This window comes from Sus scrofa, chromosome X, assembly GCF_054392235.1.
Source record: "Sus scrofa isolate SSC_HxYL_T2T_F1_AM1 chromosome X, Sscrofa_HxYL_maternal_Yorkshire_Landrace_v2.0, whole genome shotgun sequence".
NCBI lineage: Eukaryota > Metazoa > Chordata > Mammalia > Artiodactyla > Suidae > Sus > Sus scrofa.
Window position 1 is genome coordinate 77,521,317 of NC_139401.1, and position 15,735 is coordinate 77,537,051.

At 36.9% G+C, this 15,735-nt stretch overlaps 1 protein-coding gene across 7 annotated transcripts in view; it reads right to left on the minus strand.

The window, feature by feature from the left end:
* The window catches only part of HDX (highly divergent homeobox), a 288,121-nt gene that overhangs the window by 141,407 nt on the left and 130,979 nt on the right, over positions 1–15,735 (minus strand). For all 7 annotated transcript variants that reach the window (XM_085008836.1, XM_085008833.1, XM_085008834.1 and 4 more), the window contains one exon: positions 1,906–2,113. In XM_085008836.1, coding sequence (XP_084864962.1) covers positions 1,906–2,113 — 208 coding nt within the window. The remainder of the gene's footprint in view (positions 1–1,905; positions 2,114–15,735) is intronic.

The window sequence follows — 15,735 nt, forward strand, 5'->3', positions numbered from 1 at the left end:
GGATTATTTAAAAATAGGACAATTGGTTAACCATTTGGAAAAATAAAATTAGGCATTGTCTTCACATATCTTAAAACAAAAAAAATATAGATTGGATAAATATCAAGTTATAAAAATGAAACCAGGAGTTCCCATCATGGCACAGTGGTTAACGAATCCGACTAGGAGCCATGAGGTTGCGGGTTCGATCCCTGGCCTTGCTCAGTGGGTTAAGGATCCGGCGTTCCTGTGAGCTGTGATGTAGGTCACAGACATGGCTCGGATCCCAAGTTGCTGTGGCTCTGGCATAGGCCGGTAGCTACAGCTCCGATTCAACCCCTAGCCTGGGAACCTCCATATGCTGCGGGAGCGGCCCAAGAAAATGGCAAAAAGACAAAAAAAAAAAAAAAAAGAAACCTTACCCTCTTCTTGGTATATACTCAAAGGAAATGAAATCAGTACCTCAAAGAGGTATCTGTGCTTCCATGCTCATTGCAGCATTATTCATAGTAGCCAAGATGGGGAAACAACCTAAGTGTCTATTGACAGATGAATGGATAAAGAAACTGTGTATGGAATATTACTGTGTCTAAGTAATATTACTCAGACTTTTAAAAAAATCTTACCTTTTGCAGCACCATGGATGAATCTAGAGGATATTATGCTAACTAAAATAAGCCAAACATAGAAAGAAAAATACTGCGTGATGTCACTTATATGTGACATATATGCAATCAAAACAAGTCAAATACACAGAAGTAGAGAGTAAAATGGTAGATACTAGGATAGAGAGGCTGAAAAAATAGGGAGATAATTGGTCTAAGGGTACAAAGTTGCAATTACATAGGATGAATACGTCTAGATAGCTAATGTACATCTTGATAATTATACTTAACTGTACAACTACCCCTTGAAAAATGTGGGGGTTGCAGGAACCAAGCCCTTGCACAGTTGGAAATCCACACATAAATTTTGAATTCCTGGAGTTCCCGTCATGGCTCAGGGCAAACAAATCTGACTAGCATCCATGAGGATGCAGGTTCAATCCCTGGACTTGCTCAGTGGGTTAAGGATCTGGCATTGCCATGAGGTGTGGTGTAAGCCGCAGATGTGGCTTAGATCTTGCATTGCTGTGGCTGTGGTGTAGGCCAGCAGCTACAGCTCCAATTCGACCCCTAGCCTGGAAACCTCCATATGCCATGGGTGCAGCCCTAAAAAGACAAAAAAATTGTTTTGACTTTTCTAAAACTTAAGTACAAATAGACTAATGTTGACCAGATGCTTACCAATAACATAAACAGTTGATTAACACATATTTTGTGTTTTATGTATATCTACATGTATTTTATGCATCATGTTATCTGTTTCTTAATTTTTTTGATATTCCAGGCTACACAGTTTATCTGCAAGTTTTTTCAAATTTTTGAAAATCTCCTAAAAATTTTCAAATATATTTACTGAAAAAAAAATCAGCACATAAGTGGACCTGTGCAGTTCAAACCCATGTTTTTTAAGGGTCAACTGTACTATATTGTAGGCTGGAAATTTGCTTTGCGAGTGGATTTCAGGTGCTCTCATCACACACACACACACAAAGTTAACTATGTGAGGAGATGGATATGTTTAACTTGACTATAGTAATCATTTCATTATGTATATATCTAAATATGTTGTATATTTTATTTATTTTTTAAATTGTTTTACTGTTATTTCCCAATACATTTTTTTCTGCTGTACAGCATGGTGACCCAGTTTATACTTATTATTTAAAAGTATAATAAAATAAATAAAATGTGTCTATTTCTTTTCAAAGACTTAACCAAATGTCTTGAGGACTTTAGATTTGAAGTGTAGTAAGCTGAAGAGCAAGTAAAAATGCATCAAAATCACAAAAGTTATCATTAGGAGGTGCAACATATAAAATACCTTGAGAGCTTCCTTCAGACAAACAGATGGATACTTCATCATTTCTGTCATTATCCTCTCCTACTTCTGGACCAGCTTCCTCTCCTGGTGTGAGTGCAGACAAAGAACCAGATTCAGGCTGCTCAGAAAAATCAGCAGGGCCTCCTCTTGGAGGTGGAACTTCAATTCCCATCAGGCGATATTTCCTTCTTCGATTCCCAATCCAAGTCTTTGTAAAAGAAATACAAGAGGAAATTTTGTAAACATAGAAACCTTAGCAATTCAGGTCATTATAATGAATGAATGCTGCATAAAATATGATTAAAAAGAATAAATAGGTACCTAGAATAATACAGTTTGATTACTACACAATAGGCTAAAATAAAAATAATTACGCTTTTATTTGAAAATATCTTATTAAAAGAAATGATATTTATCTTAATATTCAGACTTTCAAGCAAAATGCAGTCCATTACATAGCAATTTTTTGTTTTTGTTTTTGTTTTCTCTGGAAAAAATAATTCACCAAATATTTCAAAATAAACAGTAATTGGTTCTTTTCCAAAAGAGGCCAGTCATGCAGCTCTAACTATAGTTCACATCCCACTTCCAATCATGCTCTTTCTGGGTGAAAATGTGCCTTCTAGTAAATGCTTGGGTCCATTATGGTTATCTGGATATCTCAAGTATTCCAAAATTTCATTCTATTGGATTTAAAACCAATTTTATAATCTTTTTTTTAGGAGTTCCTATTGTGGCTTAGTGGGGTATGATCCCGACTAGTATCCATGAGGATGCAGATTCGATCCCTAGCCTCACTCAGTGGGTTAAGTATCTGGCATCACCATAAGCAGTGATATAGGTTGCAGATGTGGCTCAGATCTGGTATTGCCATGGCTGTAGCAGAGGCCAGCAGCTGTAGCTCCAATTGGACCCCTAACCTGGGAAATTCCCTATGTCCCATGTGTGGCCCTAAAAAAAGCAAACAACAACAACAAAAAAAAACTGACTTCTTAAAAAAATTTATAATGATTTTTATTTTTTCCATTATAGTTGGTTTATAATGTGCTGTCAATTTTCTACTCTACAGCAAGGTGACCCAGTCACACATACATGTATACATCCTTTTTTCACATTATCATGCTCCATCATAAGTGACGAGATATAGTTCCCACTGCTATACAGCAGGATCTCATTGCTTATCCATTCCAAAGGCAATAGTTTGCATCTATTAAACCCAAATTCCCAGTCCATCCCACTCCCTTCCCCTCCCCCTTGGCAACCACAAGTCTGTTCTCCATGTCCATGATTTTCTTTTCTGAGTATCACCAATGTTAAAGATAGCAGCATGATGTCCTGTGGAAGGGAAAGGCAGTAAAGTCTCTCATGGACATAGGGCTGGAGAGTTTATTTACTCTTGAGGTACAACAGTGAGTGTGTATTGCTGGCCTGGCCAATTGAAAGCAAACTGTTTCTGGTGGTCTTTATGAACAAGTATAGGGGGAAAAATTATCAGATCAATAGCTGCATACCAGATACCAGGGAAGTTGTTCATTTGCTCAGGCAACAAAAGCACATTTGGAAAAGCAGCTGCATAGGAGTAACCACCTGATGAATTTCACTGTCATTTTCTAAGATCTAATTGTATTTTGCACAGGTCAACATTTGTAAGGTTGATGTTTCTATTGATTTTTTCAATCTCTATTTTATTGATTTCTTCTCTGATCTTTATGATTTCCTTCCTTCTGCTAACTTTAGGATTTGTTGGTTCTTCTCTTTCTAATTCATGTAGGTGGTGGGATAAGTTGCCAATTTGAGAGTTTTCTTCTTTTTTGAGGAATGCCTGTATTGCTATGAATATCCATCTGAATACTGCTTTTGCAGCATCCCATAGATTTTGAGTGGTTGGGTTTTCATTATCATTTGTCTCCAGCTAGTTTTTAATTTCCTTCTTCATTTCCTCATTGACCCATTGGTTTTTTAGTAGCATGTTGTTCAGTAGTCAGTTTTTTCTCATTTCTTTTCCTGTGGTTGATTTCGAGTTTCATGCCATTGTGGTCAGAGAAGATACTTGAGATAATTTCTATGCTCCTAAATTTATTGAGGTTAGCTTTGTGCCCCAGTATATGATCAATTCTTGAGAATGCTCCAGGTACACTTGAGAAGAATATATATTCTGATTTTTTGGGATGTAATGTCCTGAAAATGTCAATGAAGTCTAACTTTTCTATTGTGTCCTTTAGGATCTTTGTTGCCTTATTGATTTTCTGTCTAGAGGATTTGTCCATTGATGTGAGTGGGGCGTTAAAGTCTCGTACTATGATTGTATTCCCATCAATTTATCCTTTTATATCTATTAGTATTTGTTGGAGGTATCTGGGTGCTCCTATATTAGGGGCATATATATTGACGATTGTACTATTCTCTTCTTGAATGGACACTTTAATCATTAAATAGTGTCCTTTGTCTTTCTTTATGGCTTTGTTTTAAAGTCCATTTTGTCTGATATGAGTGTTGCAACTTCTGCTTTTCTGTCTTGTCCACTAGCATGAAATATCTTTTCCCATTCCCTCACTTTTAGTCTATATGTGTCTTTGCCATAAGGTGAGTCTCTTGTAGACAGGAGATTGTAGGGTTTTGCTTTTTTATTCAATCTGCCACTCTGTGTCTTTTGACTGGAGCATTCAGTCCATTGACATTTAAGGTAATTATTGACAGATATGTATTTATTGCCATTTTAAAGCTAGTTGTCCAGTTGATTCTATGTTTCTACTTCATTTATTTATTTATTTTGGTGGGATGATTTACATTTATTTTATGTCTGGGTATTTTTCTTTTTCATTTTTGTGAATGGAATGTTTGGTTTTGATTTCAGCTTGCCCTGTTTTCTAAGTATGTTACCCTTTCCTGTATTTGCTTGCTTTAGCCTGATAGTCATATAGGATCAAACACATTATTAAAAAAAAAAGAATTTATATTTTCATACTTTCCATCTCCACAGTCTATGATTTTGAGGTCATTTTTAAACGTCTTCAAAGTTTGTCCTTTTGCTGTTCCTTGTGTTTATCATTACTTTTATAGTAGTTTTTTTTTTCCTCTTTCAGATCTGTATGCTGGCTTAAGTGATTGCTTTCCAATGGTGGATTTCTCCAGCTTCTTCTTTTTTTTCCTTTCTTTTTTTGTAATTATATTATTATTTTTTAATAGTTATTTCCCCAAAACAAATGTTTTTCTACTGTACAGCATAGTGACACAGTTACACATATATGTATACATTCTATTTTTGCACATTATCATGCTCCATCATAAGTGACTAGACAGAGTTCCCAGTGCTACATAGCAGGATCTCATTGCTAATCCATTCCATGGGCAATAGTTTGTATCTATTAACCCGAAGCTCCCCAACCATCCCACTCCCTCCACCTCCTCTTTGGCAATCACAAGTCTATTCTCCAAGTCCATGATTGTCTTTTCTGTGGAAAGCTTCCTTTGTGCAATATATTAGATTCCAGATATAAGTGATATCATATGGTATTTGTCTTTCTCTTTCTGACTTACTTCATTCAGGATGAGAGTCTCTAGTTCCATCCCTGTTGCTGCAAATGGCATAATTTTGTTCTTTTTTATGGCTGAGTAGTATTCCATTGTGTATATATACCACATCTTCCTAATCCAATCATCTGTTGATGGACATTTGGGTTGTTTCCATGTCTTGGCAATTGTGAATACTGCTGCAATGAACATGCGGGTGAATGTATCTTTTTCAAGGAAAGATTTGTCTGGATATATGCCCAAGAGTGGGACTGCTGGGTCATATGGTAGTTCTATGTATAGTTTTCTAAGGTATCTCCATACTGTTTACCATAGCAGTTATACCAGCTTACATTCCCACCAACAGTGCAGAAGGGTTTGCTTTTCTCCACACCCTCTCCAGCATTTGTTATTTGTTATTAATGATGGCCATTCTGACTGTTGTGAGGTGGTATTTCATGGTAGTTTTGATTTGCATTTCTCTAATAATCAGGGATGTTGAGCATTGTTTCATGTGCTTGTTGGCCGTCTGTACCTCTTTCTTGGAAAAATTCCTATTTAGTTATTTTGCCCACTTTTTAATTGGGTTGTTGGCTTATTTGCTATTGAGTTGTATAAGTTGCTTGTATATTCTAGAGATTAAGCACTAGTCAGTTGAATCATTTAAAACTATTTTCTCCCATTCTGAAAGTTGTGTTTTTGCTTTCCTTTTGGTTTCCCTTGCTGTGCAAAAGCTTGTCAGCTTGATTAGGTCCAATTGATTTATTTTTGCTTTTATTTCTGTTGCTTTGGGAGACGGACCTGAGAAAATAGGAACTTATACCCATCCTCCTTAAACTTTTTCAAAAGATTGAAGAGGAAGGAACACTCCTAAAGACATTCTATGATGCCACCATCACCCTCATTCCGAAACCAGACAAAGATACCACCAAGAAAGAAAACTATTGGCCAATATCTTTGATGAATATAGACGCAAAAATTCTTAACAAAATTTTAGCCAACCAAATCCAATGACATATCAAAAAGATCATACACCACGACCAGATGGGATTCATCATAGGTGCACAAGGATGAGTCAACATACACAAATCAATCAACGTCATACACCACATTAACAAAAGAAAAGTCAAAAACCACATGATCATCTCAATAGATGCAGAAAAAGCATTTGATAAAGTCCAACATCCATTCATGATCAAAACTCTTACCAAAGTGGGTAGAGAGGAAACACACCTTAACATAATATAAGCCATTTATGACATACCCACATCAAATAAAATACTCAATGGAGAAAAGCTGAAAGCCTTTCCACTAATATCTGGAACAAGACAAGGATGCCCACTCTTACCACTGTTATTCAACATAGTTTTGGAAGTCCTAGCCACAGCAGTCAGAAAAACAAATTAAATAAAAAATGCATCCAACTAGGTAGAGAAGAGATAAAAGTGTCGCTGTATGCAGATAACATAATACTATAGATAGAAAACCCTAAGGACTCAACTCAAAAACTACTTGAACTGATCAACAAATTCAGCAAAGTATTAGGATATAAGATTAGCATTAAGAAATCAGTCGTGTTTCTGTATACTAACAATGAAATATTAGAAAAGGAATACAAAAATACAATACCTTTTAAAATTGCACCCCAAAAATTCAAATACCTGGGAATCTACCCGACCAAGGAGGTGAAAGATTTTTACGCTGATAACTATAAAACATTAATCAAGGAAATTAAAGAAGATGTAAAGAAATGGAAAGATATTCTATGCTCCTGGGCTGGAAAATTAATATTGTAAAAATGGCCATACTACCCAAAGCAATCTACAGATTCAATGCAATCCCTATCAAATTTCTCATGGCATTTTTCACAGCACTAGAACAAACAATCCTAAAATTTATATGGAACCACAAAAGACCCAGAATTGCCAAAGCAATCCTGAGAAACAAAACCCAAGCAGGAGGCATAACTCTCCCAGACTTCAGGCAATATTACAAAGCCACAGTCATCAAGACAGTGTGGTACTGGTACCAAAAACAGACAGACAGACCAATGGGACAGAATAGAGAATGCAAAAATAAACCCAGACACCTAGGGTCAATTAATCTTTGCCAAAGGAGGCAAGAATATAAAATGGGAAAGAGACAGTCTTTTCAGTAAGTCTTGCTGGGAAACCTGGACATCTGCACGCAAATCAATGAAACTAGAACACACCCTCACATCATGCACAAAAATAAATTCAAAATGGCTGAAAGACTTAAATATAAGACAGGACACCACCAAACTCCTGGAAGAGAACATAGGCAAAACATCCTTCTTCTTAATTCTTTTTTTATTTAGAGAAGCCCTTTCTGTATTTCTTTTAGAATGGGCTTAGTATTTCTGTACTCTTTTAGCTTTTGTTTGTTGGAGAAATTCTTTATTTCCCCTTGTATTTTAAATGATGTTCTTGCTGGATAGAGTATTGTAGGCTGCAAATTTTATCCTTTCAGAACTTTAAGTATATCTTTCCACTCCCTTTTGGCTGCAGTGTTTCTGTAGAGAAATCATTGATAGCCCTATGGGGGTTCCCTTATAGTTAATGCTTTACTTTTTTCTTGCTGTCTTTAGAATCCTCTCTTTATCTTTTGCCATTTTTATTATAATATGTCTTGGTGTGGACCTATTTATTTTCAACTTGTTTGGGGCCCTCTGTGCATCATGTATCTTGATATCAGTTTCCTTTAGATTTGGAAAGTTTTCAGAAATAATTTCTTCAAATATATTTTTCAGTCTGCTCTCCTGATTGGGTGATTTCCATCATTCTATCTTACAAGTCATTAATTCGTTCCTCTGAATTATTCATTCTGCTCTTTAGTGCATTTAGCTGTTTGTTTCTCTGCAAATGAATTTTCTAATTTTTCTATGTTCCTCCTTATATTTTCTATTCCTTTCTAAAGGAATCTGCATTACCATTCACATCCACTCTTAATTCCTTGATATTCATCATTAATTCCTTCAGTATTTTCACTATCTCCCTTTTGAACTCTATACGTCTGTCAGACTACAGAGGTCTTTTCAATTGTTTGCTGTGTCATATGAATTCTGTTCCTTTAACTGGGAATGGTCTCTGAGCTTCTTCATCTTGCTTATGTTTTTTGTTTTCTGTGAGTTTAGGGAAGCCAAACTGTAGTCTTTGAGGGCTACTTCTATGCAAGCACACCCTTTTGTATTTTGTGGTGGGTTACTCTATTCTTGGCATGAGTTTGAATATTTGCTGTCTCTTTCTTTGGTATGAGAAGGCTGTTATCCCCAGGGTGCTGAGTGTATTTCCAGGGAGAAGGAGGCACTGGATAGGGCTAGTAGTCAGTGCCTGGTTGCTTGGCTCTTAACAGCAGCAAGGACCTGAAGGAAGGTGGCACAGGCTACTCCTACTTGCAGGGCCCTTGGAAGTGGTAATGAGACTTAGGCAGATTTACAAGGTGCCCAGAGCATTTGCCAGTGGCAGTGGTAGGATGCGTGAGTTCCCGGGGGAGTGAGAGTAACCACAGGTAGGGTTCAAATGCAATGTCCTCCTCTGAGGTGACTGGAACTGCAAGTGGTGCCCATTCAAGGGACCCCAAGTGGTAGTGGGACATGCCCACCTGTGGAGTCAGTGATGGTGGTTTGCCCCCACCACCTGCAGACCATGTAAGAAGCACCCTGTCTCACTTAGGCCACATAGGAGGTGCTGCACAGGCTGCTCCTAGTTGCAGCATCCTGGAAAGTGACAGAGATCAAGCATGTGGGCACTGCCCAGAGCATTTGCCAGTGGCAGCAGCAGGTCTGTTGTGCTCCCAGGGGTGTAAGAGGAACAACAGGTGGTGTTCGGTCACAATGCCCTCCTCTGTGGTACCCTTGAGGTGATGGGGGCCTCAAATGGTGCCTCTTCACAGACATCTAGTGGTGGCAGGCCATGCCCACCTCTGGAGTCAGAGATAACTGTGGTGGTTTGCCCCAACCACCTGTAGTCCATGCAAGAAGCACCTCTTCCCACTTAGCCCCCACAGGATGTGCTGCACCAGCTGCTCCTAGTTGTAGGTTCCTGGGAAGGGATAGTGATCAAGCATTGGGGCACTGCCCAGAGCATTTGGCAGGGGCAGCAGCAGGGTGGGTGTGCTCCCAGAGGAGCAAAAACAACAGGTAGTGTTCCATCACAATGTCCTCCCCTGTTGTGCCCTCTGAGGTTGTTGGGGCTGCAAGTGTTTTTTTTTTTTTTCAGGGATCCCCAGTGGCAGTGGGACATGCCCACCTCTGGAGTCAAAAATAATTGTGTGGTTTCCCCCTCCACCTGCAGATCACACAAGAAGCACCCTGTCCCCCTTAGTTCATGCAAGAGGTGCTGCACCAGCTGATCCTAGTTGCAGCGTCATGGAAAGAGACAGTGATCAAGCATCTGGTGGCCATGTTGCATTTAAGCCCTGCTGCTCTTATCCCATACAAGGGGTGCCCAGCCACCTGTAGCCTGCACAAAAAGTGCCCAGTCTCCCATAGCCTGAGCAAGTGGCTTCTTGCCGCTTGTAGTCTGCACCAGAGGCTCCCGGCCCTCTGAGAACTTGTGTGCATGCACAAGGATATTCCTATGGTGGTGTGCCCCTCTTCCTCTCACCCTCCCCAACAATATCACCTTGCTTCTCCTGTGGGATGGACCTTCTCCCAGGTTTCCTCTACCATGGTGTTCCACTCCCCAGCCCATAGCACACCACTTCCCTGCCCATGGCACAGCACTCCTTAGCCCTTTAGGCTGTCCCCACACAGGCGACCCTATTCCTTTCCCAGGAACTGACCTCCGGAGCATAATTCTTAGTCCCAGCCCTCACCCGAGCATCTCAGGCTGTGGAATCTGGGGTGGTGGTGCAGATGATCTGAGCAGCTCTCACTCTACTTTGCCCTCCTAAGTCCAGCTTCAGTGGTTTTCTCAGTGACTTTGAGGTCTCTTTGTCTCAGCTGATCTCCCCATCAGTTAGGTAGCTTCCCATGATATGGGTTCCTTTTCTCTTTCACAGCTTCCTCTCAGGAATGATAGTCCCATCCTGATTTCCTCTCTCTCTCTTTTTTCTTTTCTTGTTCTACCCAGTTATGCCAAGAGTTTCTTGCCCTTTTTGGAGGTTTAAGTTCTTCTGATAGAATTCTGTAGATGTTCTGTGTGAGTCATTTTACATGTAGATGTGGGTTTTTTTGATGTGTTTGTGGGAGAAGGTGAGCATGACATCTTACTCCTCTGCCATCTTGATCCACCTGCTCCAGCTTTTTTATTAAAATAAATTGGAGTTACAGAAATTGCAAAAATAGATATGCTTCACTCAATTTCTTCCAATTTACATTTTATATAATTAGAATAGAATAACAGAAAAAGGAAATTGATACTGCACAATATGCATGTACATTTTAAGTTCCTTTATCACACCATTTTTCTCCTCCTTCCCACCATCCTCAACCCCTGGCAACCACCAATCTGTTTTCCAACCCATAATTGTTTCATTTTTAGAATGTTATATAAATGGAGTCATACAAAAATAACTTCAAAGTTTTTAAAAATCTGGCTGTTTTCACTTAGCATAATATCCTGGAGATTTAGTCAAGTGACATGTATCAACAGTCTATTCTTTTTTATTGCTAAGCAGTATTCCATCCACAATTTCATTTCCATTTTCTTTGCAATGTTTGTTTAACCCTTCACTTGTTGGAGAACACTTGAATTGCTTCCAGTTTTTGGCTATTACAGTAGCCAAAAAGCTGCTATGAACAGTCATGGACAGGTTTCTGTGCAGATATAAGTTTTCATTTCTCTAAGATAAATGCCCAAGAATGCAATTGCTGTGTCAAACTGTAATTATATACTTAATTTAAAAAGAAACTGATGAATTATTTCCATAAAAGTTGTACCATTTTTACATTCCTACCAGCAATGTATGAGAGATCTATTTTCTTGGCATTCTTGCCAGAACTTGGTATTATAAGTATTTCTTTTTAGCTGTTCTCATTAGTGCATGTAGTAAGATCAAGTTTTTAATTTGGTTTTCCCAATGGCTAGTGATGTTGAAAATCTTTTCATGTGCTTTTTGTCATCCTTATTTCCTCTTCCATATTTCATGTCTTTTGCTCATTTTCTAATTGAGTTGGTTTTTTCCCATTACTATTGAATTTTGAGAATTTATATATTCTACGTATGAGTTTTGTCAGATATGTGGTTTTGCAAAATCTTCTCTCCATCCATAGCTTGTATTTTCATCATCCTGGTCTTTTGCAGTACAAAAGTTTTTAATTTTACTGAAGTCCAAGCTATTACTTTTTTCTTTTATGTTGTGTTTTTAGTGCCATTACTAAGAATTCTTCACCAGGCCCTAGGCAACAAAGATTTTCTCCTATGTTACCTAAAAATCTTATGGGTTTATTTTCTACATTTACAACTTTGATCCATTATATAATTTTAATTTTGTATAGGTGTGAGATTTGGGTAAAGGTTAATTTATGTTTTCCTATAGATATGCAATTGTTCTAGCACCATTTCTTATAAAGATTTCCTCAACCGAATTGCTTTTGTACCTTTGTCAAAAAATCAACTAAGTTGGCCATAGTTGTGCAGGTCTATTTCTGGGTTCTCTAGTCTATTCCAGTGATCTATATCTCTGTCCCACTGCCAAAACCACAGTCTTGATCACTGTACCTATATAAGTCTTAAAATTGGGTCGATGGATTTCTTCTACTTAATTATTTTTTTTCCAGAACTGTTTTAGCTATAATAGCTTATTTTCTTTCCATATGAATTTTAGAATAATCTTGTCTACATCAACAAAAAATTACGATGGCATTTTATAGGAATTATGTTAAACCTGAATATCAATTTGGGGGGAATACCAACTTACTATGTTGGGTCTTCCAGTACATGAATAAAGAATGTCTTTCCATTTATTTAGAATTTCTTTGATTTCTTTCATCAGTATTTTTTAGATTTAAGCACACTAGTCTTGCAAATGTCTTGTTAGAATAACACATGAGTATTTAATTTTTTGAGTAATTATAAATATTTTAAATTTTATTATCATTGCATTCATTTTTATTGACACATGATTGATTTTTATATGTTGACCTTGTATCCAGAGACTTTGTTGAATTCACTTCTTAGTTACAGGAGTGTTTTGCAGATTCTTTAGGATTTTCCACACAGCCAATCATGGGTATCTTTTATTTTCTTTCCTTGATTTATTGTGATGCTTAGAACCTCCATTACGGAGTTCCTGTCGTGGCGCAGTGGTTAGCGAATCCGACTAGGAACCATGAGGTTGTGGGTTCGGTCCCTGCCCTTGCTCAGTGGGTTAAGGATCTGGCGTTGCCGTGAGCTGTGGTGTAGATTGCAGACGCGGCTCGGATCCCGCATTGCTGTGGCTCTGGCGTAGGCCGGTGGCTACAGCTCTGATTAGACCCCTAGCCTGGGAACCTCCATATGCCGCAGGAGCGGCCCAAGAAATAGCAAAAAACAAACAAACAAACAAAAAAAAAACCTCCATTACTATGCTGAATAAAGGTGGTCAGAGTGGACATCTTGTTTTATTTCTGGTCTTAGGAAGAAAACATTCTATTTTTCACCATTAAAGTATGATATTAGTTGTAGGTTTGGGGTGCTTGTAGATTTCTTTTTGGGGGAGACTTATTTTTTTATTTTTTAATTTTATTTATGTATTTTAATTTTTAATTTTTTATTGTTATTTCCCCCAACACACTTTTTTCCCCACCGTACAGCATGGGGACCCAATTACACATACATGCATATGATGAATTCAATTTCCTTAATAGTTATAGGGCAACCTAAATGTCCATTGACATGTGAACAGATAAAGAAGATGTGGTATATGTACACAGTGGCATACTAAACCATTAAAAAAGAATGGAATAATGCAATTTTCAGCAACATGGATGAATCTAGAGGTTATTATATTAAGTGAAGTAATCCAGACAGACAAATATCATATGATATCATTTACATGTAGAATCTGAAAAATGATAAAAATTAACTTGTTTACAAAACAGAAATAGACACACAGACATGAAAAACAAACTTAAGGTTATCAAAGGGAAAAGCAGGAGTGGAGAAAGAGATAAATTAGGAGTTTATAATTAACATATACATACTATTATATATAAAATACGTAAAAAATAAGGACCTACTGTGAAGCACAGGGAACTATACTCAATATTTTGTAATAACCCTATTCATGGAAATGAATCTGAAAAAGTAAATCACGTTGTACACCTGAAACTAACAAAACATTGTTAATTAACCATACTTCAATCTTCAAAATATTTAAAAATAGTTATAGGGCTAGCAATCTGTTTTATATTGGGTGAGTTGTGGCAGTTTGTACTTTTCAAGACATTGATCCATTTCATCTATATTGTCAAATTTGCGCATGTAGAGGAATTTATATTATTCTCTAATTATCATTTTCCTGTCTGCAGTCTGCAGTGACATCCTCTGGTTTATTTATGATCTTAGTAATTTGTATTTTTTTTTCTTTGCCAGTCTTGCTAATTATTTGTCAATTTCACTGATATCTTCAATGAACCAATTTATATTTTATTGATTTTTTTATTTCAAATGCTTTTTATTTTTACTTTTTGGTCCCCTCCACCCATTTCTACCACCCTAAATCTCCATCTCTGTTCTCTACAACATTTGCTTTAAAAAATTAATAGACTTACTTTTTGAACAGTTTTAGGTTTATAGAAAAAAATTGGAACAACACAAAATAACTATATACTCCTTATCCCTGCCAATTTCCTATTTTTAACATCTTTCTAAAATTAATGAGGTGCATTTACTACAATTGATAAGCTAATACTGATAGATTATTAAGTAAAGTACAGAGTTTACATTAGTTTACTCTCTATGTTGTAAGTTGTACAAATATATAATGGCATATATCTACCATTACAGTATTATACAAAATAGTAGTTCCACTGTCCTAAAAATCTTTGTACTCCACTGGGTCATCCCTCTATCCATCCTCACAAGTCCTTGGAAACCACTGATCTTTTTACTGTCTCTAGTTTTTTGCTTTTTCCACAATGTTATATTCTTGGAATCATACAGTATGCAACGTTTTCTTTGGTTTCTTTCCCTTAGCCACATACATTTAAGGTTCTTCCATAACTTATCATGATTTGAGACCTCATTTATTTTTATTGCTAAATAATAGCCCATTGTTTAGGTGCACCACAGTTATTTATCTATTCATCTTGAAGGACATCTTGATTGTTTCTAATTTTTTGTTATTATGAAAAAAATTGCTAGAAACAACAATGTATGGGTTTTTGTGTAGACATATATATTCTTTTTAAATATTATTCTTCTTAAATATATTCTTTTTAAATATTATTTTCCCTCATGGTCTATTCCAGGAGATTGGATATAGTTCCCTGTACTGTACAGTAGGACCTCATTGTTTATCCATTCTAAATTTAATAGTTTGCATCCACTAACTCCAAACTCCCAGTCCATCCTACTTTCTCTCCCTTCCCCCTTGGCAACCACAAGTCTGTTCTCTATGCCTGTGAGTCTGTTTCTGTTTTGTATATAGGTTCATTTGTGCAATATTTTAGATTCCATATATAAGCAATATCATATGTTATTTGTCTTTCTCTTTCTGACTTACTTCACTTAGTTTGACAATCTCTAGTTGCATCCGTGTTGCTACAAATGACATTGTTATGTTTATGGATGAGTAATATTCCATTGTATATATGTACCACATCTTCTTAATCCAAATTTCTGTCACTGAATATTTAGTTTGTTTCTATGTGTGGGCTATTGGGAATGGTGCTGCTATGTACATAGGGTGCATGCATCTTTTTGAATTATAGATTTGTCTGGATATATGCCCAGAACTGGGATTACAGGATGATATGGTAATTTCATACTTGCTTTTCTCAGGAAACTCCATACTGTTTTCCATAGTGGCTTCACAAATTTACATTCCAACCAATAGTGTAGGATGGTTACTTTTTCTCTACACCCTTTACAGCAGTTGTTATTTGTAGACTTATTAATGATGGCCATTCATACTGATATGCAGTGGTACTTCATTGTAGTTTTGATTTACTATTCACTAATAATCAGTGATGTTGAGCATCTTTTCATGTGCCTGTTGGACATCTGCTTGGCTTCTTTGAAGAAATGTCTATGTAGGTCTTCTGTCCATCTTTAAATTGGGTTGTTTGTTTTTTTTGTTGTTGAGTTTTATGTGTTGGGGATTACATTTTGGTGATTAAGACTTTGTGGGTTGCAAGTATTTTCTCTTATTCTG